We start from the raw sequence: 27,738 nt of genomic DNA on the forward strand, positions 1-27,738 counted from the left end.
GACACCGTGCTCTCAATGATCCACCTCTAACACCGAGCCCCTGATGACCCACCTCTGACACCGTGCCATGATTACCTTCTCCTGACGCCGTGTCCCCGCCGAATACCTCCTGACACTGAACCATTCCTGACATCAAGTCAGCCCTGACACCGAACCACCCCTGACACCGTGTCTGCGCCCTCAGCCGGAGCGACGGTGCGGAGTGCGGCCCGGGTATAATGGGATGCGGCCGCAGTCGCGTCTCGGACGAGGCTGAGGAGGTGCGTCTAGTGACCGGCAGCAGCGCCGGCAGCCACGCACCGCGCGAGGCCTGGGTGTCCGAAAAGCTGCACGCGCTGCCCCTGCTGCAACCACTGCTGCAGCCGATGGGCGCCATGCGCGGCCGCAAGACTACCGCCGTGCAGAAGATGGAGAACCAGGCGCAAACGGACAGTGCCTTCAACGAGGACGAGTTCGACTGGGACCTGAGCGACAAGAGCGACGTCGAGACGCAGACGTACCGGCTGCCGCACCAGGTGGCGTGCGACGTGAGCGTGCAGACGGACGTGCGCTTTACGCAGATCATGCACAACGGTCACGGCTGCGGCGCAGACGCGCGCGCCGTGCGCCGCCAGACGCGCACGGCCGGCACGCAGACGGTGGTACAGCGCGTGAGCCGCGTCACGCAGACGGAGCCGCCGCAGCTGTCGCCGGCGTCGCGCACGGTGACGCGCCACGGTTCGCCGACGCCGAGTGCGTCGGTCAGCGCGGCACTGGCGATGCTCGAAGCGCCGCCGGCCGTCGACTTCGAGAGCCAGGTGAACATGGCGGCCGAGACCAGTGTGATTAAGGAGTGCCAGACGAACGGCCGCGAGATGGCCTCGCCGGCCGGCCGGCTGCACCACAGCCTGCGGAGGTCGCTCGACTTGGATGACGCCACCAGCCTTCACGAGATTCTGGCGCGCTCGCCGCGCCGGAGCCGGCTGCGACGCCGCGACGCCGGCGTGCAGACCGACAACGACTTCCTGACGGACGAGGCGCCCGAGTACGCCGCCGTGCCGCCGCCCTGCAAGAAGCTGGAGCTGGTTGGCGACGAGACCCTCTTCGACGAGGTCGACGACTGGGTGCTGACGACGCCGGAGAAGCTGGCCGGCGACCTCACCCAGCTGGCCGTCCACCTCGTGACGCCCTGTGGTGACGATGACCTGCTGAAGGCGCGCGCCATCTTCTACTGGATCGTCAACAACATCCGCTTCGACTGGTCGCTGCTGGACAGCCGGCTGGACGCGGCGGACGTGCTGCTGCGCCGCGCCGGCGTCTGCCGCGAGTACGTCCTCCTCTTCAGCGAGCTGTGTGACAAGGTGGGCCTGCGCGCCAAACGGCTGCACGGCTTCGCCAAGAACCACGACTACAAGCCGGGTCACCACTTCCGGCCGAAGGAGGATGCCACGCACGCCTGGAGCGCCGTGTTCGTGCGCGGTTCGTGGCGGCTCGTAGACTGCACGTGGGGCGCAGGTTAGTGCCGCCCGCATCGCCCCCCCCCCCCCCCTCCCGGCGAACAGGGCGGAATTGGTGTTATGAGCGTGTGCGTGCATGCGTGTTGTGTGTGTGTGTGTGTGTGTGTGTGTGCGTGTGTGTGCGTGTGTGTGTGTGTGTGTGTGTGTGTGTGTGTGTGTGTGTGTGTGTGTGTGTGTGTGTGTGTGTGTGTGTGTGTGTGTGTGTGTGTGTGTGTGTGTGTGTGCGTGTGTGTGTGTGTGTGTGTGTGTGTGTGTGTGTGTGTGTGTGTGTCTGTGAGGATGCGTTTGTGTGTGTAGGGGAGGGATGAATATGCTGTGCTGTGTGTAGTGCGCCTTTGAATTTGGAATGCTTGTGCTTGCGGCAAAAGAAACACTGTTGATTAAAACACCTAGATACCTGAGGCTTGGACTTGCCCATTATTTGCGATCGCTTTTGTTGTCAGGAGTTCGCCTTGAACGCAAGGGGAGGTGCAGCAGGGGTTGTAGGAAGAAGGAGAATGTTCTCATAAAGTTTTCGGAGACTCCTATTTCCCGACTTCAAATTTTGAAAGCTACACATATGATATCAAAGTTCGGATCAAGGAGGCCCACAAAAGTTACGTATCGGCGCCTTGTCTCCTATGGAGGGCCTTTTTGTAATCAAGAGGTCCATTTCCTGGACCAGAGTTCCCCTTTATGGTTTCGGGAGCCACTGCTTTGGACTAGGATCTGCTCTATACATCAAGCGGCCCTGTCCTGAAATGGGAGGTCCTGTGCCATGTAAAGCGGACCCTTTGCTGGGTTGGTGATCTTCCTATTTGAATCAGAAAGCCCTTTCTAGAATTTATTCTGAAGTGTTCGAAAAACAAGGTAATTACAGCAGGGCGATAGCCATGTATCTTGTTCAATTACACGAGAGTGCGCATGCAATCTGCGGGGATTCGACGAACACAAGGGATATGTGGAGACTAGTATAGATAAGAGCCGATTTTTTTCGTGGGATGGACGTCCTGGCCTTGTACAAGTCCATAGGCGTCACTTTGAACACTTTCGAGAGAGCCTGAGCCCGCCCCCCCTCCCTTCCCCTCTCCCCCCCCCCCCGTGCTGACTGGGGCCTCCGTAATGCTCATCTGATGCCCCTCAATGCATATGAGCAACAAGGAAGACGGGGCCAATAAAATGCCGAAAATTTCTCTGAATTGCTGGTGTACTAGGTGCATAAACATATCTCTAATAATACGTGTTCATTTTGTATCATACAGCGTACTGTAGGCGCCCATTGATTTGTCAAGTAAACTCTGCCTATGCTAGGTCAGCCTGCAAATGTTGGCAGGTTTTAATGAGATAACACAGGCGGACTAGGACCGAAAATAAATGGGCTGCTATATGTGGAAGCTTTTTAAGGTACAGGGTGGTCCAAGTGAAAGATTACTTACGTGGTCCTCAAGAATGGCAAGCGTACACACTGTACAATGATGAATGTGGTGCCATTTGATGTCAATTCAATGACAAAACACCAGCCGCGACATGGGTAGAGATTTCACATTCACCGAATAGTGGCTGCAAAGATACTCCAGATTGCCTGGTGTCCTGTCGATCTTGTCGACCGTGGTGCATCCCATTTGAAGTCTGAACGCGGCCCTGAGCTCTTGAAGGTTCGCTGCTTGTCCACGTGGACATGGCTCTTTAGATAACCGCGCATCATAAGATCCAGCACTGACAGGTGGGGTGAGTGCGAACCCACTTCACGACAACCTTGAGCTGAGGTGCATTCCAGCAAGCTGCTCCTCCAAACGCTGCGCGCGCTGCACGGTAGCATCCCGTCCTGCCGGGTGACTCCTCGCCCCGATCAATCCAGTGAAGTCGCCCCTGGGCCGCCCAAGCATGACAGTAGCGATGTAGCGCGCTGAGGTGATGTTGACAAGACTCCCGGCCTCCTCCTCAAAGCGTCTTCTGTAGAGTCACGATTTGACGAATGCGGGATCACTGATGACGGCCATTATTTATGATCATGTTTTGCAACTGACTGGTCATTCGAATGCTCCCTCAGTCTTGACTGTGTGACAAGTACACTTGTCACCGTTCAATAAGAAGCGGGTTAGCTATTATTTGGGTCATCATGCAGCATGCATACTTTTTCGCACGGAAGGAAAAACATATTTCCGTTTCGGTAGGTGCACACAGCTGGGGATTATAAGACGCACGCGCCGTTCTTTGCACGTGTGATGTAACGACTGCTTTCTTTGTATCCTTATTGTGCGTCGAATTCAAATGCATTTTGTCGGGTGGCCATCATTTTTTTGTGGATAAAATGTCAGAACCTTTGGATTGGATGCATTTCCAGGGTGAGCGTACATATAAAACGCTGCTTGTTGCGTGAGTTCTGACCCCCACTATCGGATTATAAAATTTGTGCGCTGTGCTCCAGAGCCAAAGAGTCATAGGGTGTTGTTGATCGATATTCCCGACAAAATCTGACCTTGAGCACAGTGTCGAAATGTTGGGTGTTCTCAAATTCAACGAATGCTTCATTGATAACGTCGTGAAACCAGAGCCTCCTGGCCAACTGAAGATCAATTTTTTACTTTGGAAAACTCTACCCATAGCGGCCGAAACCCAACAGTTCAAGACTTTTTTACTTATACAGCTTTCAACACGCGTTAAAGCGTGGGTCGCGCTACTTTTTCAAACGGTCACTGGCGACCTTGCAGGCAGCAGCTTTTACCTTTTACGTCCCTCCAATCATCGACATGTGCGTTGAGAAGGTTGTGCAACACAGGGTCATCTTCACAAAGATAAACCCCGGCAGCGTCCTCGTTTTTGCTTCAATAGCCTCTCGTCTGTGTGTCAAGTCGCGCCAGTCTGCACACATAGGCGGCGGATAAAACCGTGCTTTTGGACCTCGTGAAGGATTGCACCACCGTTTCCATGAAGAAGTCGTTTGGCCTGACTTTGTGTGGACGTCTTGCATGATTTACGATCGTTGATTTTGCGGATGTGTGGTGGCATCGTTTGTTGCATCAGGAATGTGTGGAATCTAGGGCAAGTTTCACTATGTGAAATTGGTAGCTTGATCGGCACGCAGGCCACACGTGCTTAGATACATACACACACACACACACACACACACACACACACACACACACACACACACACACACACACACACACACACACACACACACACACACACACACACACACACACACACACACACACACACACACACACACACACACACACACACACACACACACACACACACACACACACACACACACACACACACACACACACACACATATATATATATATATATATATATATATATATATATATATATATATGTGTATATATATATATATATATATATATATATATATATATATATGTGTATATATATATATATATATATATATATATATATATATATATCGTATTGTGATTATGGGTACGCGGCTGGTCACAATGTTAAACGCAAGGTTATGATTGCGTTTGGCAGAATGATGACGACGGTGATGATGATAGTGATGATGATGATGATGGTTGTGCTTTTTCGGGCACATCGGCTACAAGGCCAATCCACGCGCATGACAGGAGGATGATGCTGAATGGTATCACCGAGCGCGTCGGCCTCTCCGGCCATTCGCTTAGCGGGAGGGCGCGCGTGCGTGTGCAATGTTTTGGATGCAAGAAGAGGTTGCCAAACTGAGCCGCGCCTTTCGACGAAACTTCTATTCGACTTTCACCCCTGCCCTTGAACTCCACGCGATGTGGCGCCCGTGTTGTAATCGCCAGCAAGCATGCAAAATAGCGGTAAACAAAGCGCTATGAACTGGTCGGTCAGCCGGAAAGTGTCGGAGGCGATGTAATAACGCTTCCTGCCGTGCATGCAGAATGTAGAGGGAAAGAGAAGGGGGAAATGCGGCTCTCCGTTGTGCATCGTTATCATCCAGGAGGCAGAAGGGTGTCGAAGATTGGGGATCACCGTCGTAGTCAATTCGTCCTTCCATGTAGCACAGTAAAGCTTATGCTAAACTTAAAAGAGAAGTCTGGCCCACAGCCTCTACGTCTTAGGGGTATGGTCGCTTCATGCATATGGTGTGGACATAGCGTGGAATAAGCCATGCAGCATATTCAGAGATTCGGGATGTGTATGGGTATTCTCCGGAAGTATATTTTATGTGGTCATCAATTATGCTAAGTGAGTGACAGCCTTGAAAATGAGTAGTTGCATGAATGGCAAGTTTGAAGGTTTGCGGTTCGGGATATTTGATGGATTCTGGGTTCCTGCAAAGGGGACGTACGACTTTTTGCATTTCCCCACAGCAAACTTTGGCATGGGAAGTCACTAGAGCTAAGCGAACGTTATTTGGTAGTGGCAGCCATGACTGCTGCTGGTCAACCTTCATCACGGAGCTGATGTTGCGCGACGCGGCGTGGCAGGTTGTTTGGCGAGAGCGGGGATGGCGGTCAGCTGCGATTCGGCGCAGAGGCGAGCACTCGTGCGGGTTGCGTCTCAGCGTGGCCCGCGGGGTGTCGCCCCTCCCGTCTGGTGCCGCCCTTCCCGCAAGGTGCCGCCATTTCTTCCTGGTGCCACCCTTCCCGTCTCGTGCCGCCCTTCCCGCTTCGGAGTTTGTTTGTGCCGCGTGGTGCCCTCGGATGGCGACAAGCCCGGGCTGGCGTCATGATGCTGGGAGATATTTCCCTGCCTTGGAACTCAGGGATAGAGGGGACGTAAGGACACATACGAAATATCGTTTCAGCTTTGAGCGTGGAGGTTCGTCAGCGGCTGCATCTCGCACTGTTTGCCACCGACTCCGCCTCGCCTGCCCTCCTCAGGGGCCTCGGCCGTCCAGGATGTCTGCTGGCGTATGTTGCCTGGCCTCCTCAGGGGCCTCGGCCGCTCGGAGTGTCCATTGGCATGTGTTGCCTGGCCTCCTCAGGGGCCTCGGCCGTCCGGAGTGGCCGCTGGCTTGTGTTGCCGGTTGCTCGGTGAGCGCGGTTGCCGCCGTCAGCACTCGGACCGGAATATGCCGGCACTGGGGACCGTATCGATCGACCGGCGCCGTGGCCGCTTCTATTTCAATGAATGCTGGGGGTTGGTGGAACGCCTATTGGCGGAACGCGATATTCAAATGGTCATTAGGTGCGGCCTTGGCAGGCACTGACGCTGAGGCTGGACACGGGGCAGTACATGCCGAACAAAAACATTCTCGTCATTTTCGGGTGCATGTTGTGGCGGTTATATCACGTTAAGGCCGAGATAGAACGCCTTAATGGCATGGTGGCAGCCAGTTCGACACGTGCGACGCAGCCAGTTCAACAACGGGAAAGCAGGCCGCTTACCTTCATAAAGGTTAGGCTATTAAGTCAGTGCCAATAGATATATGGCTGTGGAGATTTGCCGACCAGGAAACCCCCGGGGAATGCTTGCAGTCTGAAGCAGCGGGGAGGAACGAAGTGAAAACGAGGCCCGAAAACGCCCGGAAGCGGCTCCGGTGAAATGAAACGCGTGGCAAAACCCGGCTGTGTCATGGGCGCTGATTTAAAAGCGTATTGGAAATAATTTATTATGTGTGCTAATGCAAACTCGATGCCACAACGCCGACAAATTACAAGCAGCCTGCTCTGCACCAGGAAAAATGTCGGGACGATTCATGACGGTGCGAAAAATAGATGCTCAAAAATCCTGTCCTAAGGCATGACTAAGACGCACCCGTGGTATTACTGTGGTTGCTTTGGAGACGGTGATAGACTATTACAGCTCAAATCATAGATTTGAGCAGCAGTGATGTGTTTTTGGCATGTGATATAGAACCAGCCAACACATCATGTAAGGCAAAGTCGCGAAGGGTTTGCTTCCTCAGGGCAGTTCGTCCGTGTTCGTTCGGCCAACTGATGAAAGAAGAAGTGTCATTAATATCTCCCCTGCTTCCGTAGCAGCTTTATTCAGTTGAAGGTGCTTTTTCTGCGCCTCAGGCGATGGGATGCTGTATGGCTGGACTGCGTCGATTGTTCTGTGTTTCCGAGCCGCCGATAACTGTGAATATGATGATTTCACATGACGTTAACTCCTTTGACATTTGGCGCCAATGACGGTCACGGGTCCGCTTACTCGGAACTAGGCTCCTCTGGACCAACTGCGCCGTCTTAAGAGCTATCTGTACGATTTCAGCCATAAGGTGTATGCGACTTGGTCTGGCGTTCTACCGCATGCGGACATATTGCGATCCCAGCTGTTACCTGGTACATAAATATGAGCCATGATCAGATTAATGAAACATGACATTTCTTTGCTTGCTATAATCTAAGCATTTACTCGCACCAGTTTTTAGCCCTATCGAGCAACGGTTGGAGCTTATTGAAAGCTACGTGCAAGTTACTCGTCCTGGGGCTGGGGGGTAAAGGCAAGAGGGTGCAGACCTCAGGCTTGAAACCTATCTTACTCACCCTTTCCTTGTCTGCTTTTTAACATTTATCCCTTTTCAGGCGTCCGACTCGGGCTTCTGAGAACTCCGAAAATATTTGAAAAAGCAAGCGATATAGAAAAAGCAAAATATAGAAAAGAGCACACTAAGCATGGCGCGCTTTGCAATAGCCCCTTCAAAGTTGCTACGGCCAAACTGATACCCATAATTTCTAGGCATTCTGGATATCTGGACCCATCTGATTCCCAGCCCTTCATCCACACGCACGATCCTTCTGATCCTCAGCCCACCCTCTGAGCCCAGACGAGGCAGCCTGGCCCGCCCCGGCTGCCCGCCGGCAGCGGCACTAGCAAAGGCGACACAATGCCGCCTGGTGTCATTCATCACGGCGGCCGTGCCGACCCTGGATCGCCACTGACATCCGGTGGAGGGTCCACTTGAGGCGCCGCAGCCGCTCGATACACACGTTGTAAATAACCGACAATAAGACTGGGGAGCCACGGCCCGCTCCACCCGACCCCCTGCGCCTGTCTGCCGGCTGGAGGACTGGACACGACTCCGCTGTGCCTGTCTACCGGCTGGAGGACTTGGGGGTCGGTGTCACTGTCACGCGCCTGCATGTCGTCGGCGCGGCTGGTCATCGCCGGCCTGTCTTTAGCTGGGGTCGCTGCGCAGGCCGGGCCTTTGTCACAGTAAACAATTGGTGTAGGTGCGCAGTACACAATTGGTGTAGGTGCATGCAGCCCTGCCAATTCGTCGCCGCTGTATTGATTCGCGTCGCGCTACTGTGTTGGGGCCGGCTATTGTCCTTGGTGAAAAGTCCGTCCACTGGAGGAGTGTCATACCAACGACATCCAGACGTCTTACAGCAGGAGACACTAGTGCGCTATTAAAAGTGCGCGGGCATGACGGTATGCCGGTTGCCCGCTGTACGTTATCTGTCTTGACAATTCTTTTCCGCTTCGATTTCGTAATGTGGCATTCCTGAAACGGAACAGCAGCCGTTGAAAGGGCTTCTACATGCCAGTGCTACACACGTGGTCGTTCACTTGTCGCTATAGTCATGCGCCCTCACCACGCGTCTCCGACCAGATGTATCACTGCAATCACTGCAATTCGTTAGTGGCCATGCACGCCCAAGGCGTTGTTGTCAATCGCAAAGAGCATGTGCAGTTGTAACATCCACGACCGTTCGACGCAGGTGCACGTGGGGGCATAAAGTAACATATATCACGTTTGCATTCGGGATTTGCGTGAATTTTTTGCATCGTTTTCATTATCATGCGTTCTGTTCCGCCATCTGCTACACGCTCTTATCGAAACGAATGTCAGTAATAAATCCAGAATTTCCTCTCAGAGGCCTAAGAACACATCATGCATAATAATGCAAAGCATTCCCTGGGAGAAATGCCTCTTAGAGGTGCTTCGTGACGACTCCTCCCCCCCCCCCCCCGTCCCCTATTTACTTTCCTCTCAGGTTAACTGCTATCTACAAAACAGAACCATCCAGTCATAAAAATAGGTGAATCTCCTCTTTTAGAAGTAAGCGACCAAACCTTAATGTGCCGATTTGACCATCATTATGACCGGTTTTCCGAATGTGATTAGTGCCTTGATGATGATGCGTGCCAGCTTAAAATCATCTTTACGTATGAGTGATGCCCAACGCATGATGCATGATGCCTGTTAAATTGAAATCGTTTGCATGTATAAGTGATGCGTGGTACGTGGTGCCGGTTTAGTTGAAATCGCTTACTTGAATTCGTTTTCATGTACGAATGATGCGTGATGCGTGATGCCTGTTTACTTGAATTCGTGTAGGTGTAAACGTATTTTGGGGTATTTTTATCCTTGCTTAGATATGCGCTGTATCGTAGTAATGGCTGGCAATTGGGCCTTGCTTAATCCCCTGAATGTTGGTGACCAGTAAAAAGTGTGGCTCTCGGTTAGAAAAGCGTGAAAAATCGAGTAGGATCGACACGGATCGGTAGGTAATTTTGAGTTTACTACTGATGTATCTTTCGATAAAGGCATGTGGCCGAAATATTAATAAATATATCTGTCTATTCTCTTGGCCATTCTAGGACGAATGAGGCTAAGACTACTGTCTCATCTTTTTGTAAAACTTTGTTTGACTCGGCTGCCGATAGCGACTGTTCCCATCTCGTCGCGGTCATCGTTGACTCCATTTGCCGGCGATGGAATGCAAAAGCGTCACGGAAAAACTGAAATGCAAAGTCGAAGTTCGTTTGAAAAACGGACCCACTGTTGTGAGTGATGTGGAGCTTGATGATGGCGTGGTGCTGATGTACTCGTTTGTGACGACTTCATCCCCCTCCTTCCCTTCAGGCTTCACGGACACCGCAGGCCAGTTTGTACCGCGTGTGAACGAGTTTTACTTCCTGTCCGACCCGGAGGACCTCGGCTGGACCCACTTCCCCTTCGACGACAGTGAGAAGGACTACGATAGGTAAGACCCGACGATGGTGCTGTACCACAGCCGAAGTAGTCTCGCCCGTCCACTCGACGCTCGTCGACCTTGATCGTCGTCGTGTACTCCTAGCACTCGGTGCCTCCGTTCGTCTTCAATGATACGCTTCGTATCCATGTCTACACTCTTCGTCACAGAGTGTGGTGCGGGGACCGCGGCCGGACGTCGACTGAAAGCCAAGCTCTCCGCTCGACAGGTCTCGGCTGTCCCTGACCGGCGCGTCGTGCCGGAAACGACGCGCCGGGGCCATCTGCTCACGCCCTGGGAACGGTATCGACCATGCCACGCGCATTCTCACCGCACGCAGCCGTGCGCGCGCCCTGATTAGCGCATCGGACGGGCGGCTGATGGGGCACGGCGGCTGCAGCCGTAGGTCAAGGTCGCCACGGCGGTGGCACTGATCGTCACGGGCGTGTTTTGCCGCTCCCACGCTGCTGGTCTGAAGACAGATGGATGGCGATAGTTGACGGAGATCGGTGTCGATAGGGCGGACCAGTGGCGGCTGGACTGCACGACGGCCGTGTTCAACGCTACTACGCTGGGTGGCGGCTCCTCTGAGATGACATGATCCATCGGTAGGCTGACTTCCACGAGATGTTGAAGCCGGTTGTGGACTGCCAGTACGCGGAGCGGTGACATGAAAAGACGTCTCAAAACTTTTTCTTCATCAGTCTCTGCTGGGTTTCGAACAATGTACGGCTATGCACGCAGGTGACCTGACCAAGCCCACCTAGCTAGATTTAGAACATTCGTTCGTTCGTTCGTTCGTTCGAACGTTGTTCATAGATTATCGTGCCACAACCGCGTGTAGCCCCGCCATTCTTCGCCAGTCCGTCACAGAAGCAGCGAAGTTTGCGTTACATTTGAAACAAAGGAAAAACTAGGTAGGCGCCGGCGTGCAATATTTGCGGAAACCACAGTCATGTTCCAGTCTAATTGCTGTCGCCCGGAAGCCTTCTACCGCCTAGCGCGGCACCACCCCTAGCTGCGACTCCTGCAGACGTGGGGCCTCATGGCTCACTGTCCGCGCAGGGCATGCTTCGCCATGCATGAAACATAAAATGTCATTTGCGGTGCAGCTGACCGCCTCCATATTTTTCCTCGCAAGTCACGGCCTTTGGGCTCGCTGCACACCGCGATGAGGATGCCTTGAGCTTCGGCGAATGGCTCAGCTGGTCCAGAGGAGAGTGAGTTTCATGAACTGCTCGGGGATAAGGCCAAAGACGAGAATTGCCTGAAACAGGAATGTTTTTTTGCAGTTTTTTCTGCTTCTAAGGACTTCTATGGCGATTTGGGCAGTGTGAAGGCCGTGACGGACAGTTGAGGAGGCGGGGGTGATGGAACTCCAAAAGGATACGAAGCCCGGGCTCGACACGAGCAGCTGAGGAGGCGGGGGTGATGGAACTTCAAAAGGATACGAAGCCCGGGATCGACACGGGCTAACACCATTGACGCAAACTGCTCAGTTCTGCTCAAGCTGCTCCCGAGGAATTTCGCCTGCCGATGTGCGGCCTAGATTGTTAAATAATGAAATAATAACTACAGGGATATGTAAATCAAGTCAACTATCATTAACTCATCAAGGGCGTATTTTCGCAACACAGGTAGGTGCTGGACAGGGAAAATGGCTAAAAATAAAAAAATAGCTACCCTCAGGTTCCATAAAAAATGACTTTCTCCCCGCCTTTCACCTACTTCCCTCTCAACGTCCGTCTCAATAGTTCAGGTGGCTAGAGCATCTCTCTTTCAATCCACCCACCTGTGGCGGTTGGGTTCGAGCCTCTTTAGGCGCTCGCCATTTGGCCTTGACAGGTATGACCGGCGGTCGGTGGCAGCGGCCGTGCTTAAGGACAGGTAACGCCAGAGGGCAGGGCAAAGCGTTTTAAACGCTGCGGCACGCTATTCTTTTTCCATCAAATTTTGCCGTTGACCTGGAATTTTACGCTTGGATGGTGGGGCCAGCGCTTACGCAACAAGAAGCACTGCTTAGCATGAGCTCTGATTCCAGAAATCCATCCATTTAAAAGGTTCCAACGGATTCTTAAAAAGTGGGCGGAAGGAACGGAGCGTCCCATCTATGAAAAAGAAGATCTCAGTTCTGAGGACTGTGCCCACAAGAAAGCATAAGCCAGCTGAGGGGAACCAGAGCGGTAAACTGACGCCTCTAAGCAAAGTTAAACATCGCAATGTTTGCACTGCAAAAATTAGTGTCCTGACCACTTGTGCTATCTCAGGACACTTCCGCTTGCCTGATTTCCCATAATAAAGTCTTGACTTCCGGCTTCAAGAAATGGAACGCCATTGATCACAAAACCAAGTCTTGATAACAAGGTCACAGCGACAAGCTGCCAATCAAAAACCCCGGTGACTTGCTGGACTGCATATGGGCGTATGCTACCGCGGCACCTTATCTCGACTGACAGATTGGCTGCTGGCAGTCAGGTACGGACGGGGAGGCGGTGACTGGGCGCCGATCACGGCGCGAGCGGGGCCAGGTCATGGCGGCGCCGCCCGCGGGTGTGACCGCGGCCTTATCAGCCACCGTGCTACCGCCGGCCCGAAACAAAAACTGACCAAAGGCCGACGGGTGGCTCGGCCGAGGCACCGACCGCCGGTGTCGGCGGCTTCCACGCGCGTATGAGTTATGGGATACTGAACGTTCGGTGGTGAAGCTAGGCCGAGCTTGGCAGCGGGGCTTGACGGTTGCCGCATTAATAACAAAAACTAGTATGTTGCCAACATTCTGTCTACGCTTTGCTCACATCACGGACTGGGAAGCAAAAGCAAATAGACTGAGAAGACAAGCTTCAAATGTCATGAAGTCCATCATTGCACATGTTTGACGTCATTCGGTAGACAAAGTAGAACAGCAATATTGCACTGCATTCTTTCGTGTGATAGGTCTTATCCGAGCATATTGAAAGGATGGATTTGTGGGATCAGAGCAGACACTAAGCAATGCTGCTGGCGTTAGGCGTGACTTCTTTCATCTGATCGTGGAATTCTACGTCAACGGTCGAGCAACGGACACGGTCCGTCCTACCCTCTGACGTCACTAGACCTATGGCGCGGTCCCCCGCAGGTCATTGTAGTCAGACAAATACTGAGCGCCAGAAGCAGCTGGGACCTACCGCGCCACGTGTGGGTTGTGATGGGGGGGGGGGGGGGGGGGAGGCGGGCGCTCTAAACAACTGAACCATTAGAATTGGCGGCATTCAAGGTTAGCGTAATTTTTCCACTTTTTACTTGGCATTACGAGAGGTCATTTCAAAGATGTAACCGAGCAAGCCGTCCTCACTGACAACGTCAGCATGGGAAGCATTGCATTTCGTTGCGACATATATAGAGGCTGCTTTGAGGGACCGGTCCTACGAATTAAGCTATAAGCTTTATTTTTCGCTACGTTGTCGTTCATTTTTTGCTCAAGCGGACAAAAATATGGATATGAAAGAAATATTTGGAGCCCCTACAACTCACGAGCACCGAAAATGTTGCAAATTTTCTTTTTTTCACTATAACGTAGACAAAAAAGCTGCCAATGCGCCATTAAGTTCGTACCCACCTCCCTTTGGGCAGCAGTGCTAAGAAGTTTCTTGAAACTAATACAGCGCAAACAGATAACGCTTGGCAAGGGAAAGATAAACAAGAAATTAGAAAGAAACGAAGCATTTGCTATGTGTTTAACTAAAAAGGCATATTTTGTTAGCCCCAGTGTCATTAAATAGCACGCCATCTTCGAATGCAGCTTCTTCGGAGCAGCACAGCAAAGGAGCATCGAGCTTCGCCTAGCACCAGCCTATAACAAACGACCGAACAAACAGAATGTGTTTTTAGATTTAGTCCAAACCTTTTGATTAAATTGACTTTGGGACCGTGCCTATGCTAAGCTGTGCTTGCTGCGCGAGCCCGGATCCACCACCCGATCGCGAACTTTCTTGTCAATGGCAGGATTTTTCGGCGAAGGCTTAATGTGCTGCAATGCTCACCACAGTCCTTCCTGTTTATGACGTCACGTAACCTCCGGCGCGGCCGCTGCCGCGGGACAATCCACTCAAAACCACACAAAGCGAGCGTATAAAGCACCTCGAAAGCATATGCTAATGTTTAAATATGTATCCACACTCTGAGCCTACTCAAACCCTGGTTCAGTGAAATCTGCAGGGCGCTGGAGTAAGTAGATCCATATTCATGTACATACATGCATCGGTAACTTGGTGTAACGCTTTGCTATCCATGGCCACGCACATGACTTGCGTCTGCATCAGACAAAGAGCCACTTAGTATGTTTAGATTAAAGGTTACGACGCGGGGACCCCATGCACCCCTGGCTGGTGGGCAGACTCCCTGCACCCCAGGTTATGGCTATATTCAGCCCGCTCGTTGTCAGCGATGTCAGGGGCCGCAGCCCACTAACCCACTGTGAGCGCGGCCAGCTGGCGACGCTCACAGCTGACAATGGCGTGGTGCAGCTCGGGGTAGGGGGAGAGCAGCTTGAACTGTTACTTCTGGACAATATTGTCCAGCGTTGGGGACTGGTCCCATGCGATCGTGCCCTGCCGGCGACCTCCGGGGCTTCCCCGTTTGGCCCTCAAGCTCCGGCGTCAGATGCGATAGGTGGAGGCCAGGCTGCTGTTGTTCCAGTCATTTACCTACTTGCTCTAAGGTTCATTGCACGCCCCGCCCTGCGTGCTGCCGACCTCTACGTTTCATTGGCATGGGATTGGCATTGGCATTGGCATGGGATTGACCATCAAATTTGCGCTCCGAGCATTGGTTTTTCAGCAGGATTTGTATCGCGCTCAACTTCTTGTGTCCCTTTGCGTTATTTCCGGTGGTGCCTGGTACCGAATAAACGGCGTCAAACAGTAATCACTAACCAATTAACCCATGTGACATCGGCGCAGCTCGATCCAGCTATGGCGTGACACAGAGGGGTCACGCACTCATATGGCAGGTCAGGTGCATCGCGGGAAATGTCTAGACCCCGGCACCTCATGGAGTACCTGATCACCGATAGGTCCTGGTCCCAGTGGCCGTCATCCAAACCAGCAGGGATCAGAGCAGAAAAGCCGGCAGGGGGGAGGGGTGCTGGTTAAAGCGTCTGCGTTAACCATTGCGCGTCCGGGGAACCATAGGCACGGGGTTCGACTCCCCGCGGTACCCGTCCTTCCTGCTAGAGTGAGAGGCGGGCGACTCCATGCAGCCTCAGCAGCTGAGTGTGTCGTTAAGCCCTAATGAAAATCAGAGAAGCCGGTAGTTTTGCTGCCGGCAGACGGCGATGAAATCCGGAACCATCGCTCTGTTTGCGCTCGCGTCAAATGGGTAGACAAACGCCGCGTTTTCGGCCGACAGCGCGTCATAGCCATGGCGACGACGGCGGATCGATTAGACAGCGTGTGACTCACTCCTGACCGGAGTCAGCGACTGAGAGACTCGTCAGGCCATACCGCATTAAAGTTTCGCCCCACCAGGCGGCCATTCTCGGCGCGCGGCTTCCCGCCCCGCGTCTGCCGCGCCCAAGGTAATAGGGCGCACCGTCACTGGTTGGACGGCTGGGGGGAGGGGGGGGGGCAATCCGGTCACTCCGTGCCCCGAAGCTATGTGGCCGACCAACGGCTGCAGCGGCGCTGCAGGACACGCCACGCGGCGGCTGGCGGCGGACGCGTGATGGCGGTGGGTCACGGCGCCCCGTGACGAGGTCACGGCAGGCGACCGGCGGCACGTACAGCTACCGTCCCACACGCGCTCGCAGGCCGAGGACTGACCGGTCGCACGCCCTCGGGCGTGACTGCACCACTGTGGTTGGTGAGGTCCCGACTCCAGTAACGTCTGTGCATTTTATGTTTGTTTGTGTTCGGACTTTAAAAATGGGAGCAGAAAAGAAGCGAACTCCAGTCACATAATAACAAGCATGCTCACAACTCGGCAGTGACCATGCAAACATGCACGCACAGGCGTCATCACTGAACAGATCACACATACACGGACAGACAGCATCAAAAGTGGCCAGCCGCATGCACGCGCGAATGACCCAACGTGCCGAGGCTGCTACATCTGACGCTTGTCCCGTCGGGAAGTCATCGACCAAGTGGGCGACCTCGGTCGGCAGTCTGCGAGGTCCACAGTCTGCGGGCAGTCTGCCGGTAGGTCCGCTGGCTCGGTGATGGCCGACCGTCCAGACCGGCTGCCGTCGAGTCGCAACGTTCCGACTGGTGCTGTCAGGACTCGGTACTCAGACTGGCCGCCCGGAATCAGGGCGCAGGACAGATGTGTTGAGCACCCGCTTTCAGACTGCCTGGTCGGTGCTTAGAGAACAGCCTTCGTTCACGGTGTTCAGACTGCGCCGGCCTGGTTCGCAGGTGGCAGCTGCTGGTGTTACCTCAGACGCTGGAAGAGTTCAACCGGTTACCGAAGGTGACGCCCTGGTTCTTCATGAACGAGCTTCGCCTGAAGCGGATGTACGAGTGTCCCGTCTCCTTCAAGCACCAGACCGAGGTGGAGATCTTCTGCCACGGACCTTTCATGCGCTTCAAGTACAAGTTCTACAGCGTCAGCGAGGTGGGCACTCGAAGCCGGCAATAACGAGGCTCAGTGTACTTGAGTCGATTGCCTGGACTAGTGACGTCATATCAACGCCGCTGATCGGCCGCCAGCACTGCGTTTGGTTTGGCCAGACATTCGCGACGCTTCGGGCGGCGCCGATACGTCCCGTTCCTGGTACGACGTGACGTCACGTAGTGAAATATTTATGTCGTCCGGGCCTGAAATTGGTGGATAAACGGCCGAAGGCGTCCGCAAGGCGGCCCTCAGCTGCGACCATTGTCAACGCACGGGTGCACCGATGCGTCGTCGTTGCCGCGGTGACGGAGATTTACGGCAGGCTCGTCTTGGGCGGGTGGTTTGAGCGGAGGACGGGGCTGGCTTTATGCATTAGCGGCTGAAACAAAAGACCGGCCTGACCAAGGGCCAGTCTTTGATGCATGTGGAACACAGGGGGGGGGGGGGGGGACAAGGCAGCCAAATATAAAGAAAGCGCCTCCCCGATTGCGAAAGTACTGACTAGTGGAAGAAAACGCTATTAGCTTTAGCTCACTGCCTATGCCCCCAGCGGAACAACGCGGGACAACACAGACATGCATTACACCTCTTGCAAAACTTAACTATATCTCCATTCTCCTGCTTTTTCAGAGGAAAAAGGCTAACTACTACTGTCTTATCTACGTGAATAATGTTCCACGGTAATGCACTGAGCAACTTACCTCTTGCAAAACGCATAACACGGCTAACTCATAACAAAACGCTGGTGATCTCTGACCCCGGTCTTTCCGCGAGCTCTTTGTAGGGGCGGCGCAGCAGCACGCTAGCACAGTAATCTAATCATACCGATCTGATCACAATTATGCGACAGCGAGAGCGTGCCGGCGGAGGACTGGGGCCGCCCGTTGAACAACCGGCTGCACTCAAGCCTCGACACTCCATCCATTGCTGAGAGACGTCCAGAGCTGGCAGCAAATCCCCAGGCACATTCCACCTCCCGTCGGCTTGTGATGCCCGGAACCAGACAAGTGACATTACAGGGGATGCTCAAAATTTGAAGCAAACATCAGATACGATGAAATGAGCTCACTTATAACTATTGGTATACTTTTAGATGGGAAAGACTGGTCTGGACGACCTAATTTCTACATTTGGTAAGTATGCACTTAATACTTCATCGTTTGATGGCGTCATCGTACATTGCTACAACGTTTATTGAGAGCCAGTGCTGGCCGTTTTGCCTGGAAATCGTGCTCACGAGCGCCAGAGATGAACGACTCGACAACTGTGACTTTACTTGTCCTTTCTTGCCGCATGGAACGGCAGGATTTGAATGACGTTATGATGCTGTCATGGATGCTTGGGTGACCTTGAAATAGTTCGCACATTTTCGCCGGCGCGTAGCTTGGAAACTAGAGGGATATAAGCTTTAAGAAGGGCAGGGCTATGAACCGCACCAAACGATCTTCCAGATGGCTATCTTAATTGAAAACCCTATACAAATGTGGAGCACTCCCTTAAACGCGGCCAGATTAAGGTATTCACTATTTGGGTGGCGGCATGACATAGTCATGCAGAGGCAGCAGGCAAGGGGGGGGGGGGGCACACGGAGCACGTGAGCCTCCCTTACGTCCCGATGGGCTTAAGAACCAATCGAAACTGACGACCAAGGGCCTGAAGACCTAGCTGAAGGGCTTTCTAAGTGGCGCCATTCTTCAGGGCCAAGCCCTCAAATGCCAGTCAAAGAACCATTTGCGCTGATCGCGACCCCCTGAGTATATGAGGGTCCGTACGTCGGGCAGGCACCACCAGAACCAAACATCGGGCTCCGTGTCGATCCGGGTCTATGGGTCCATTTCCCAAGCAGGGTCAAGGCTGGAGACCCCGATAACATCGGCCGGGCATCCTGAATCAGTGAGGGATTCCTCCGTCGGTCAGATGCCCAGAGAGCCTAAACGGGGTTGCTGTGTTGGCAAGGGGCTCCAATGCGGCCAAGGGAAGTGTTCGAGGCGGCCCACAAGGAAGTGACAATATTTCAGGTGCTTGTGATTTGTTCGTGTTTTTAAGATGCCTTTTTGGACAATGTTTTTTTCGTGCTTGAAAAAAATCTAGAAAACCTATAATTCCTCTTTGGTGGGCCTAATCAAAGCAATCGAAATACGTTGTTAGCAGCTTTCAACCTGTTCGAGCGTTCACAGCATATGCCATACTGCAACTCGACAGTCAGCGGAACCAGCGAAAATGTTCAGATCGTATGTCCACATCTCTCTTGTGGCTCATAAACCGTAATAGACAGCGGTCTGCTGGCATGTGTATGGGCAAGAAGATGGTAAGACGGTTCACAGAGCCAAGCACATAATCGTCGGTGATTGCCCGCGTTCAGTACGAACATCTGGTAACTTTGCTGGAGAGTGTGAGACGGGGTGAGACTCAGGGTAATAGGGGCCGGTGGACGAGCTTGATGGCGAACGTGAACTCCCCCAATAAGAAGGATGCAACTTGTGGCATGGTGATGCACGTAACAAACGACTTCTCCGCGCCGTTCCCAAACCAAAACAGAAGGAGTGAGGAGGGTACAGAAGCTACTGAAAAGTTAGGCCCTGCTTCACGGCATACCACGGAGATACATCCATAGAACCTTAGAAGGTGCCCCCCCCCCCCCCTCCACCCCACATTTCAAGGCGAGGTGTAAGTTTTGATGCCTACGATATGAATCGGGCATTTTGGACATTCCAGAACAAGCTGTCGCAAGTTTGATGTCAGGTACTCGAGTCCATCACAGCGTCCGAAATCCGCAGCGGACGGTGAAAGTCGGTTTTTGTGCTATGTTCGTGGCCGTTTCCTTTGCATGAACTCCGCTGGCTGGTGCGGTTCACTGGCCGCTGAATGCGATGTGGCCTCGTGACATACCGAAGGGCTCCCTCATGCCGTTTGCATTCCCTGTGCCCGGTTAGTGCACGGACGCCGGGTACGGCAGTCAGCAGACTTGGTGTTGCCCCAGCTGGTGCTGACCTGACTCGAGGACATTGCCCTCGTAAGACGCATATTACGGTGTGGGATGAGCCAGGAACTAACAGACGCGATAGTACCATGTAAATGATATCCAAGCGTCGTAAGCTTATTAAAACAGACGGTAAACTCCATCTGTCTGTATAGAGCCGTCGCCCTCGGGAACCCGCATGGATGGTAGTTAGCAATGCGTTAAAATACCCTGTCATGGGTTTGACAAGGGGAGGCACACTGATATTAATGAGCCGCTGCACTTGTTACCTGTTGATAAAAGGATGGCCATTCTTGGCCATGCTGAGGCCTCACAATTTTGATATATTAGGCGAATAAAATTGGGAAAGTTGACTTTGCGACGGCTGTGACCATTAGCTATTGTGCTGCAACAAACTCTATTATTTTGGGTGAATATTAGTCAAAACAAATTGGGCTACGTGTCTGTGTACCGACATCTTCGATAAATACATGGATAAATACAAGCCCTTGTTGATATCCTCGATGACCTGCGGCCGGTGGCAGCGTCCGCGCTAAAGGTCAGGTGACGTCAGAGGGCGGGACGGGACTGTGCCGAGCATTGCGGTACCTCAATTTTTCGTCACCAAATTCTGCCGTTGACCTAGAATTTCATGATCAGATGGTAGGAGCGTGGCTCACACAAGAAGCACTGCTTAGCGTCAGCTCTGATTCCAGGAGTTCATCCATTTAACTGGCTCAGTTCGCACCTTTAACATGTGTTTTTTATGGCCCTACCTGCCAATTTCTAGACCATGGCATGTTGGACTTGAGGCCGGTTTCAGAACAGGTGACGTTGATAGTTTTTCGACCTTTTACTGGCTCGACTATGGGTCGGACAGTGTTGAGATCGCCGGATGACTTGTAGATAGTACTTCTGCCTTTTGCTGGTTTGAAGCATCTACCTGCACTTGTAATAAACATCTGATATAGCTCCTTAAAAAGGCCCGAAAACGGGCGCAAACATGATTTGCACACGATATCATGTGTCTGCAACAATGACTCACACTTTTGCCAGTGTGAATGTCTGTTGACTCCTCCGCCAGTACCACTTATTCTTCGTTCACGGCTTGCTTGTTCGGGCTATCGTTCTCGTCTGGTGGCTTAGTATGCACACAATTTTTAATCTTTCAATAACAAATGAATAAATAAATAAACGTGTCCGTAGAACTGTTGTCTTTCCTCGCTGGGCAGCGTTTTTTCCTTTTTGAGAATTGTGCCTTTCCATGCCAATTGGTATGGAGAGGTCAATTAACGGCGTTATTGCAATGCCGCGGAAGTACGCCGCTTGGCCCAACAACCGGCATTTCAGCTCTGTTTTCACATTGTTGCCGTACAACTTTTAAAAGGTTGTGCTACTTGTCAGCGATAATTTCTGATTGTGCGACCTGGGTTGTAACGATGTAAGCCTGCTAAAGGCGTTACTGGCAGAGGTGCGCCACTAGGCAGCACAACTTCCGGTTGGTTGTCGTTAAGACTCGCTCGGCCTGCTGCCATGCTCATAATGAGGCGGCCCTTGTGCTCATTGAAGTCCAGTGGTGAGAGGTACCGTTGATAGCATGGTCGACTACGCCACAAAGCCACGTCACGAAGGTCTCACGAACCAATCAACTTGTTCTCGCTCAGCTTACTGCTCCTCCCCCGACGTCAATTAAAAATGTGAGCAAAAAGTAGTGTAGTAGTGTGAGTAAACACGACACGGACCACAGCTTACAAACGCGGGAGTTGCTTACCAGGCGCGCCGGACTCGGCCATCCCAATAAAATGAGCAGTGCTCAACACCGCTTCCGCTTCCCTCGGCGCATCCGTTTCAATCTGACGACATCCCACCACTGCACTGAATCTGACAGCAGCCCACCAGCCTAGCGCGAACCTCACCTGTCTTGGCCGTCCCTGGCCGTGGCCGTGGGCCTGCGGCCCATGGTCTCGGACTGCGACCTGACCTGGACACCTCAGAGCCAAGGTCGACCGGTCGATCCTCCCAGACCGCACGCCTCGGCCCGTCTGCCACCGTGCCGTCCCCCTCCCCCCCCCCCCCCCGACTCTGAGGCGCGCTAGGAGCGTGACCTCGCCGTGATTTAAGCGCCCCTCCCCTGCGGGCGAGGCGCCCGCGGCGCCCGCGGCGCGCCCCGCCTGTGACACCTCGAACGCTCTGACATGTCGCCGCGCGGCGCGGCAGAGGCGCGCTGGCTTGCAGTAACGCCGCTTGCCCGTCGGCAACTGTCAGGCGGCACAGCACGGTCGGGCGTGACGGGGCGGCGGCACGGCACCCGGCCCGCGACGCCAACTCGTGGCGGCTGGGTAGACAGGCGGCAGGCGATTTAGAGGGGCGTTATTTTACGTGGCAGTAGTGGCAGTATGGTGGACAAGATGGAAAAACGCATTATTACTTGGTGTTCAGGCAGGCCGTTTGAGAAGAACGCAGTATTACATGGCGTTGAGGCAGGCGATTTAGAAGAACTTGATATTACGTGGTGTTACGACAGGAAGTGATTTGGAATAACGTTGTATGACGTGGTATTATGGCAGGTAATCTAGAGAAACGCTATATGACGATACATTATGAACGACAAGGCACGCGCCGCGTCTTTTTCGTTGGCCAGGGAAATGGCTGCTTGGGTCCGTTTCGTTTTTAAATGGACGCCGTGGCATGCCCACGTTGGAGCCTGGAGTTGGCAGTGGCTTTTCGTGATGACACCCGATAACCAGTGCACCTGGACCTGACCTGACCTGACCTGACCCACCCCGTGCGCCTGGCAGATCGAGAGTAGCGAGCTGAACGGGTTCGTGTTCTGCCAGCTGCGCGGCTCAGAGCGCCGGCTGGCCAGCTTCACAGTGCAGCCGCCCGAGAGCGGCTCCTACTTCCTCAAGGTGTACGGCCGGCCCGAGGAGGACATCATGGACGACGAGACTCTGCCGCTCGACCACCTGGCCACCTTCCTGCTGCACTGCGAGAAGGTGCGCCGTCGAAGCCCTGCTGCACGCCCGGGGCGTAACACGGGGCGCAACACGGGGCGTAACACGGGGCGTAACACGGGGCGCAACATGGGTGTAACTCGCGCCCAGTGCACGCTGCCAGGCTTTGGCGCAGGGCACCGGCCGACCGGCTGGAGGGTGGCGGCCGGCGGAGGCGGGGCGCAGTGATGCGCCCCGTCTCTGCCGTACACTGTGCATCGGCCGAGTGTTCGGTTACGTCGAACCAGGACGGGCTGGTCACTGCTGATCATCTGGACACGTCAACCCAGGACAGGCTGGTCACTGTCGACCATCTGGACAGGGCCAGAGCGATCTGGGTGTTGCACGCCGCGGCGTTGGTCACCTACGATCACAACTAGTGGTGACTGCAAAGCACACTGTCCGAGCTGGGGTCTGGGGAATCGTACCGATGCCCTGCTTTGCGCCTTGAAGATTGGTCTGTCTGTCGGACAGAGCGCATCTAATTATTCACTGTGGCTAGGTTTGCGATATATTTTTCCGTCAACCTGCTTGCTTTTTCAATTAAGGTCGCGTCGCTTTCTGCATCAGACCAACCGAGCACGTACGCACGCTTTGATGAGTGATGGGATGAGGCACCCCGCACCTCCTTCATCAGGAGGTGGAGGCTCCGGCGCCGGCGTTGATGATGATTTAGTGGGCCGTTATGGCCGCTCGCGCATGCGTTGTTGACGCGCCGTTTAACCCCTGCGCCAGTAGCAAACAAGGAAGCCGGAAGGCCAGAGGCCGGTGCTCACGGACGCGCCAAGTCCGAACAGCGGGTGGTCCGAGAAGCGGGCACATTGTGTGCTCTCTCCAGCTCTCCTCTCGGCTGGTGTCTCCGCTATCGGTCCTCTCTCCCACGAGCGCAATCCACACGCGTGCAGAGGCGTTTTAATGGCGTAGGTGTCGTGGCCATCATGGTATCACTCTGCCACCTTCCAGCTGACGTGGTATCAGACCAGTCGCTCGCTGCTACAGTGTAACACTCCTCTGCAGCACCAGGGTTAGACAATCTGCGTTTTGGTCCATACCAAATCATGCATGTTCTACTCCTGTTCAATTCCTGTCGCGAAACGGACCAGCCCAACTCCTCTTGTCACTGTACCGCTTGCCCCCCCCCCCCCTACTCCACAACCCCCACCCAGCCGCTCTGATCGTTCGGCCGCTCCCCTGATAACCCCTTGCCTGTCGCCTGTCTCTTGAATATGGCGCCATTTCAGCTTGTTCACGTGCCGCCTGTCTCCTCTGTCGGCGGCGACAGTTCAGCCTTGAACTCCTTCGCTGCGATCTCCTGACGTGCCACCCGTCTCCCACAGCCGCGGCGCCAGTTCAGTCTTGAACTCCTTCCCTGCGATCTCCTGACGTGCTACCCGTCTCCCAAAGCCGCGGCGCCAGTTCAGCCTTGAACTCCTTTTCTGCGATCTCCTGACGTGCTACCCGTCTCCCACAGCCGCGGCGCCAGTTCAGTCCCTGGCCGGTGAGCGACATTCCTTGGGGGCCGACCGGCTTCTTCTACGAGATGGGTGTGTCGCTCTTCAACCAGGACGGCCCTGTTATCGTGACGTGGGGCGGCTTCAAGCAGCTCGTGCTGGAAACCAAGACCGACCTGCTCACCATGGTGCAGATTTTCGACGCAGACGGGCTGGAGATCGAGTCCAAGGCGAGTGCCGGATGAGTAATAGATGCAGCTGGGAGTGCCTGACGCTGTGTGAGTTCGGGTCACTGGTGATAATCTCAGGCCACTGAAACCGACCCCGGGCCTTGACGGCTGTTGGGGCTCATCTGGTAACCGATGCCATGGGCAAGTCATTTTGTGATATTACTATGTTGCTTTGGGGTTTGGTGCTCGTCCGTTACTCAGTTTCAGTTTCGGAAAGGAAACACGGCCGCGAGAATCAATGAAAAACCCATTGATTTGTGGGACGATTTCTTAGTCACCCTCCCCCTCTAAGGAATAGCGGATACGAACTGATAACATTCACGCGAGGCTGAACGGACTCAAAGCCCGCTCCAAGCGACAGCATCTCAAAGCGCACCATGTCGTTCAGTTCACACCACCAGCCTCCTGCGTGTCTAGCCGCCTCTGGACCTGCACCAGCCCTGACCCGCATCGGCGCCCCCTCAGTCGATCGTAAAGCGCAAGGACGTGGACGGCGACATCATCTTCTTCATCCACCCGCCGCGGATCGGCTTCTACAAGATGCTGTTGTACGGCATGCCGCGGCCCAGCGAGAAGGGCAAGTGGCGTCTGCCGCTTATCTCCTCTTTCCTCATTGACTCGAAGCTGAGCCGCAGCGACGGTGAGCCGGCCAAGGACGACGACGTCGTCGCCAAAAAGAAGACGATCCGCCTCAAACCGCGCGCCCGGTGAGGCTCGCGACCGCGTCACCTGCGTGAACTCGTGGCCCGAGTGACCTCGCGACCGGGTTGGACCGCGCCCGGCGGACTCTGAGGCCTCGAGGTCAAGGCTGCGCGCCCGTGGCCTGCAGGATCGCGGCGGTTATGTGCTGTCATCCGGCTCGTGGTCCTGGTTGACCTGTGTGACCTGTGGCACGTGATGTGTGCCACCTGCCCGGTGGGAGCTTCGGCCAAATGGTTCGCGGTGAGTGTGCAGAAGTCGCATGCGCGCGGCCCCATATCTCCCATATGCTCAAAACCCGTTGAAAATGGTTTATATTTTACCCCAGAGTGTTTGAAGTTTGGTCTTGCTTAGTAATATACCGCGCTGGGGTTTACCATGCGCACAAGAGGATGGCCAACAAAAGTCGGTTCCAAGGCCACATTACTTCTCATATCAACAGCGTATGAATTCGTTACGTCTTTCGGGATTGAAGAGGAAATTTGCTGTTGTGTTTTTTAGGTGGAATCGCGTCCGATCGCAGACTTGATGGATAATACTCTTCGAGTAGCATCATCCATCCATTCTACCGAATTTCATTCACGGCGTCTGTGGGATTTTAGAGTTGCTGGTGTAATGAGCATCACACCATTTACGCTTCTTTGATGACTCATTCCGCATGGGAATGGCGGCTGCTCAGTCGATGGCAGAGGCAGGAAAATGATATAGTTGAGCTTGTGCCGGGCAGGCGGTCGGTTCATTTTCATTCATTATCGCATCGTGCCGACAAGGCAATCTGTATGGTGGTGCCGCGGGCACACGGAGCATCGTGTTCTGCTCAAGTTTTCAGTGTTAGTGTACTAGAACACCATGTGGAGATACTGTGCCAGGCATTGCTGTAATTTGTATTATCATCCACATTTCCTATACTTCTATGCATTCAGGACGCGGGCAATGGCTCCTGAAGCTTCAACTCGGAACGCACAGCAAGACTCTTGATACATGCACGGCATTTGGACAGGAGGCCCACCAGATCCCCGTAGCGCTGTCGATGGTAATTTGTACTGTATTGAACCGGTTCCCAGCAACCCTGACCAGCTGGTGGCTTTGTCGCCGCATTCAGGGGGCCGGACTGCCTTAATGTTTGGAGAAACAAGCCTTCGCGGCTCGTGGATACGTCAATGGTGGATGACGAAAAGGGCCCTTCGATTCTATACTTCAGAGCTTTTCAGCTAGTCAGACGTGTGACGACTAGGTAGGCTTGGACTGAGATCAGTGGATTTTGCTACCCATCAGAGGACTGTGCTACAGGGATTTCTAATGTCGTGCGTTTTAGGCATTTCTTTGAACGTTCCAGCCTCGCAAAACGGCAGCCCAATGAGTAGAAGTTTATATATCAGCGCACTCCTCTTCAGCGTTTTGTATTGGAATTCCGTGTCGTGCCTATGTTATGAATAAAATCGCCAGCGCATTTCCGAACATGTCCACCCTGGCTAGAGGCGTGCGGCATCTCACCTGCCATTTTCGAACATGCCCACCCTGGCTAGAGGCGTGAGGCATCTCACCTGCCATTTTCGAACATGCCCACCCTGGCTAGAGGCGTGCGGCATCTCACCTGTCATTTTCGAACATGCCCACCCTGGCTAGAGGCGTGCGGCATCTCACCTGCCATGCATTCTCAACTGTGATTTGCCTTCAACCATTGACATTGTGTGATTGGTCGGTGATGCTCAGACCGTGCTCATGGCGCCCCTCACTGATGACTGTTCGTCATGACCGACGTGGGCCGCGACAAGATTTCGCGCTCACTGTCTGTATGCGTGTCTGTGCGCCTACGCCTGTGTGTGTTTCGGGTTCTGCATCGAGCCTGTGGTTATGCAACTGCCCTGTCTGGATCGCGAGTCCTCACGTGCCATATGTTAGCGTTAGTGCCTCGGAGTGTAAGAGGAGCATTGCGCAGAAACTGTGTATATTTTCGTCATGGACGGATAAGTGGGAAGTTTCTTTGGAAATGTTTACTTTCAAAGCAAAGCTGGTCGTCTGAGGATGATGCCTATCAAGCTGATATATTCCGGAACTACTGTATTGATAATGGCTGAAAACCACCTTCCAATCCCCTTTATGCCTTGCTGCATGAATACATGACGTAAAAGTATGCTTGCGTTTTCTCTGGAAGGGTAACGATTTCTGTTATCAGAGCATCCACTTGTCAGATTTATTCAACACAGCTCCCTTATGCGCCGAGAATTCGGGTATTTGGCAACTGGTACATAAGCTTCACAAATACACCGAACCACCGGCATATACAACGCGTAAGAAATATCAAAATGTGATCGACGTGGATTGCACAGAATGGTCTTGGGTGTGCAATGCGCGCCAAAAAAGTTGCCCTGCGCCCTGAAACATGTTCTATGGAACTGCGGCATGGATTTGGAATACTCATCAAAATGTTTAAGGCATAAAGTTTTGTTCT

General features: G+C 53.6%; 2 protein-coding genes across 2 annotated transcripts in view; one reads left to right on the forward strand and one right to left on the reverse strand.

Moving 5' to 3' along the window:
- Positions 1–218: 218 nt before the first annotated feature.
- Positions 219–27,387, forward strand: LOC119108151 (hillarin). Its single transcript, XM_037231730.1, has 8 exons — positions 219–545; positions 615–938; positions 990–1,494; positions 10,255–10,375; positions 16,756–16,954; positions 22,712–22,909; positions 24,378–24,587; positions 25,053–27,387. Exons 1-8 carry the CDS (start codon positions 219–221, stop codon positions 25,296–25,298), a joined length of 2,130 nt encoding a protein of 709 aa, XP_037087625.1. The 3' UTR covers positions 25,299–27,387.
- The window catches only part of LOC119108152 (LIM domain only protein 3), a 63,770-nt gene continuing 61,459 nt past the window's right edge, over positions 25,428–27,738 (reverse strand). The window contains exon 8 of the mRNA XM_037231731.1: positions 25,428–25,495. Coding sequence (XP_037087626.1) covers positions 25,428–25,495 — 68 coding nt within the window. The remainder of the gene's footprint in view (positions 25,496–27,738) is intronic.

This window comes from Pollicipes pollicipes, unplaced genomic scaffold, assembly GCF_011947565.3.
Source record: "Pollicipes pollicipes isolate AB1234 unplaced genomic scaffold, Ppol_2.1 Scaffold_6686;HRSCAF=7923_pilon_pilon_pilon, whole genome shotgun sequence".
Taxonomy (NCBI): domain Eukaryota; kingdom Metazoa; phylum Arthropoda; class Thecostraca; order Pollicipedomorpha; family Pollicipedidae; genus Pollicipes; species Pollicipes pollicipes.

Bases quoted from the DNA above. Each gene is read 5' to 3' on its own strand.
- LOC119108151 (XM_037231730.1), top strand. From the start codon at position 219: ATGGGATGCGGCCGCAGTCGCGTCTCGGACGAGGCTGAGGAGGTGCGT. The intron at 16,955-22,711 runs GTGGGCACTCGA...TGCGCCTGGCAG, and splicing joins AGTTCTACAGCGTCAGCGAG to ATCGAGAGTAGCGAGCTGAA. The intron at 22,910-24,377 runs GTGCGCCGTCGA...CGTCTCCCACAG, and splicing joins TCCTGCTGCACTGCGAGAAG to CCGCGGCGCCAGTTCAGTCC.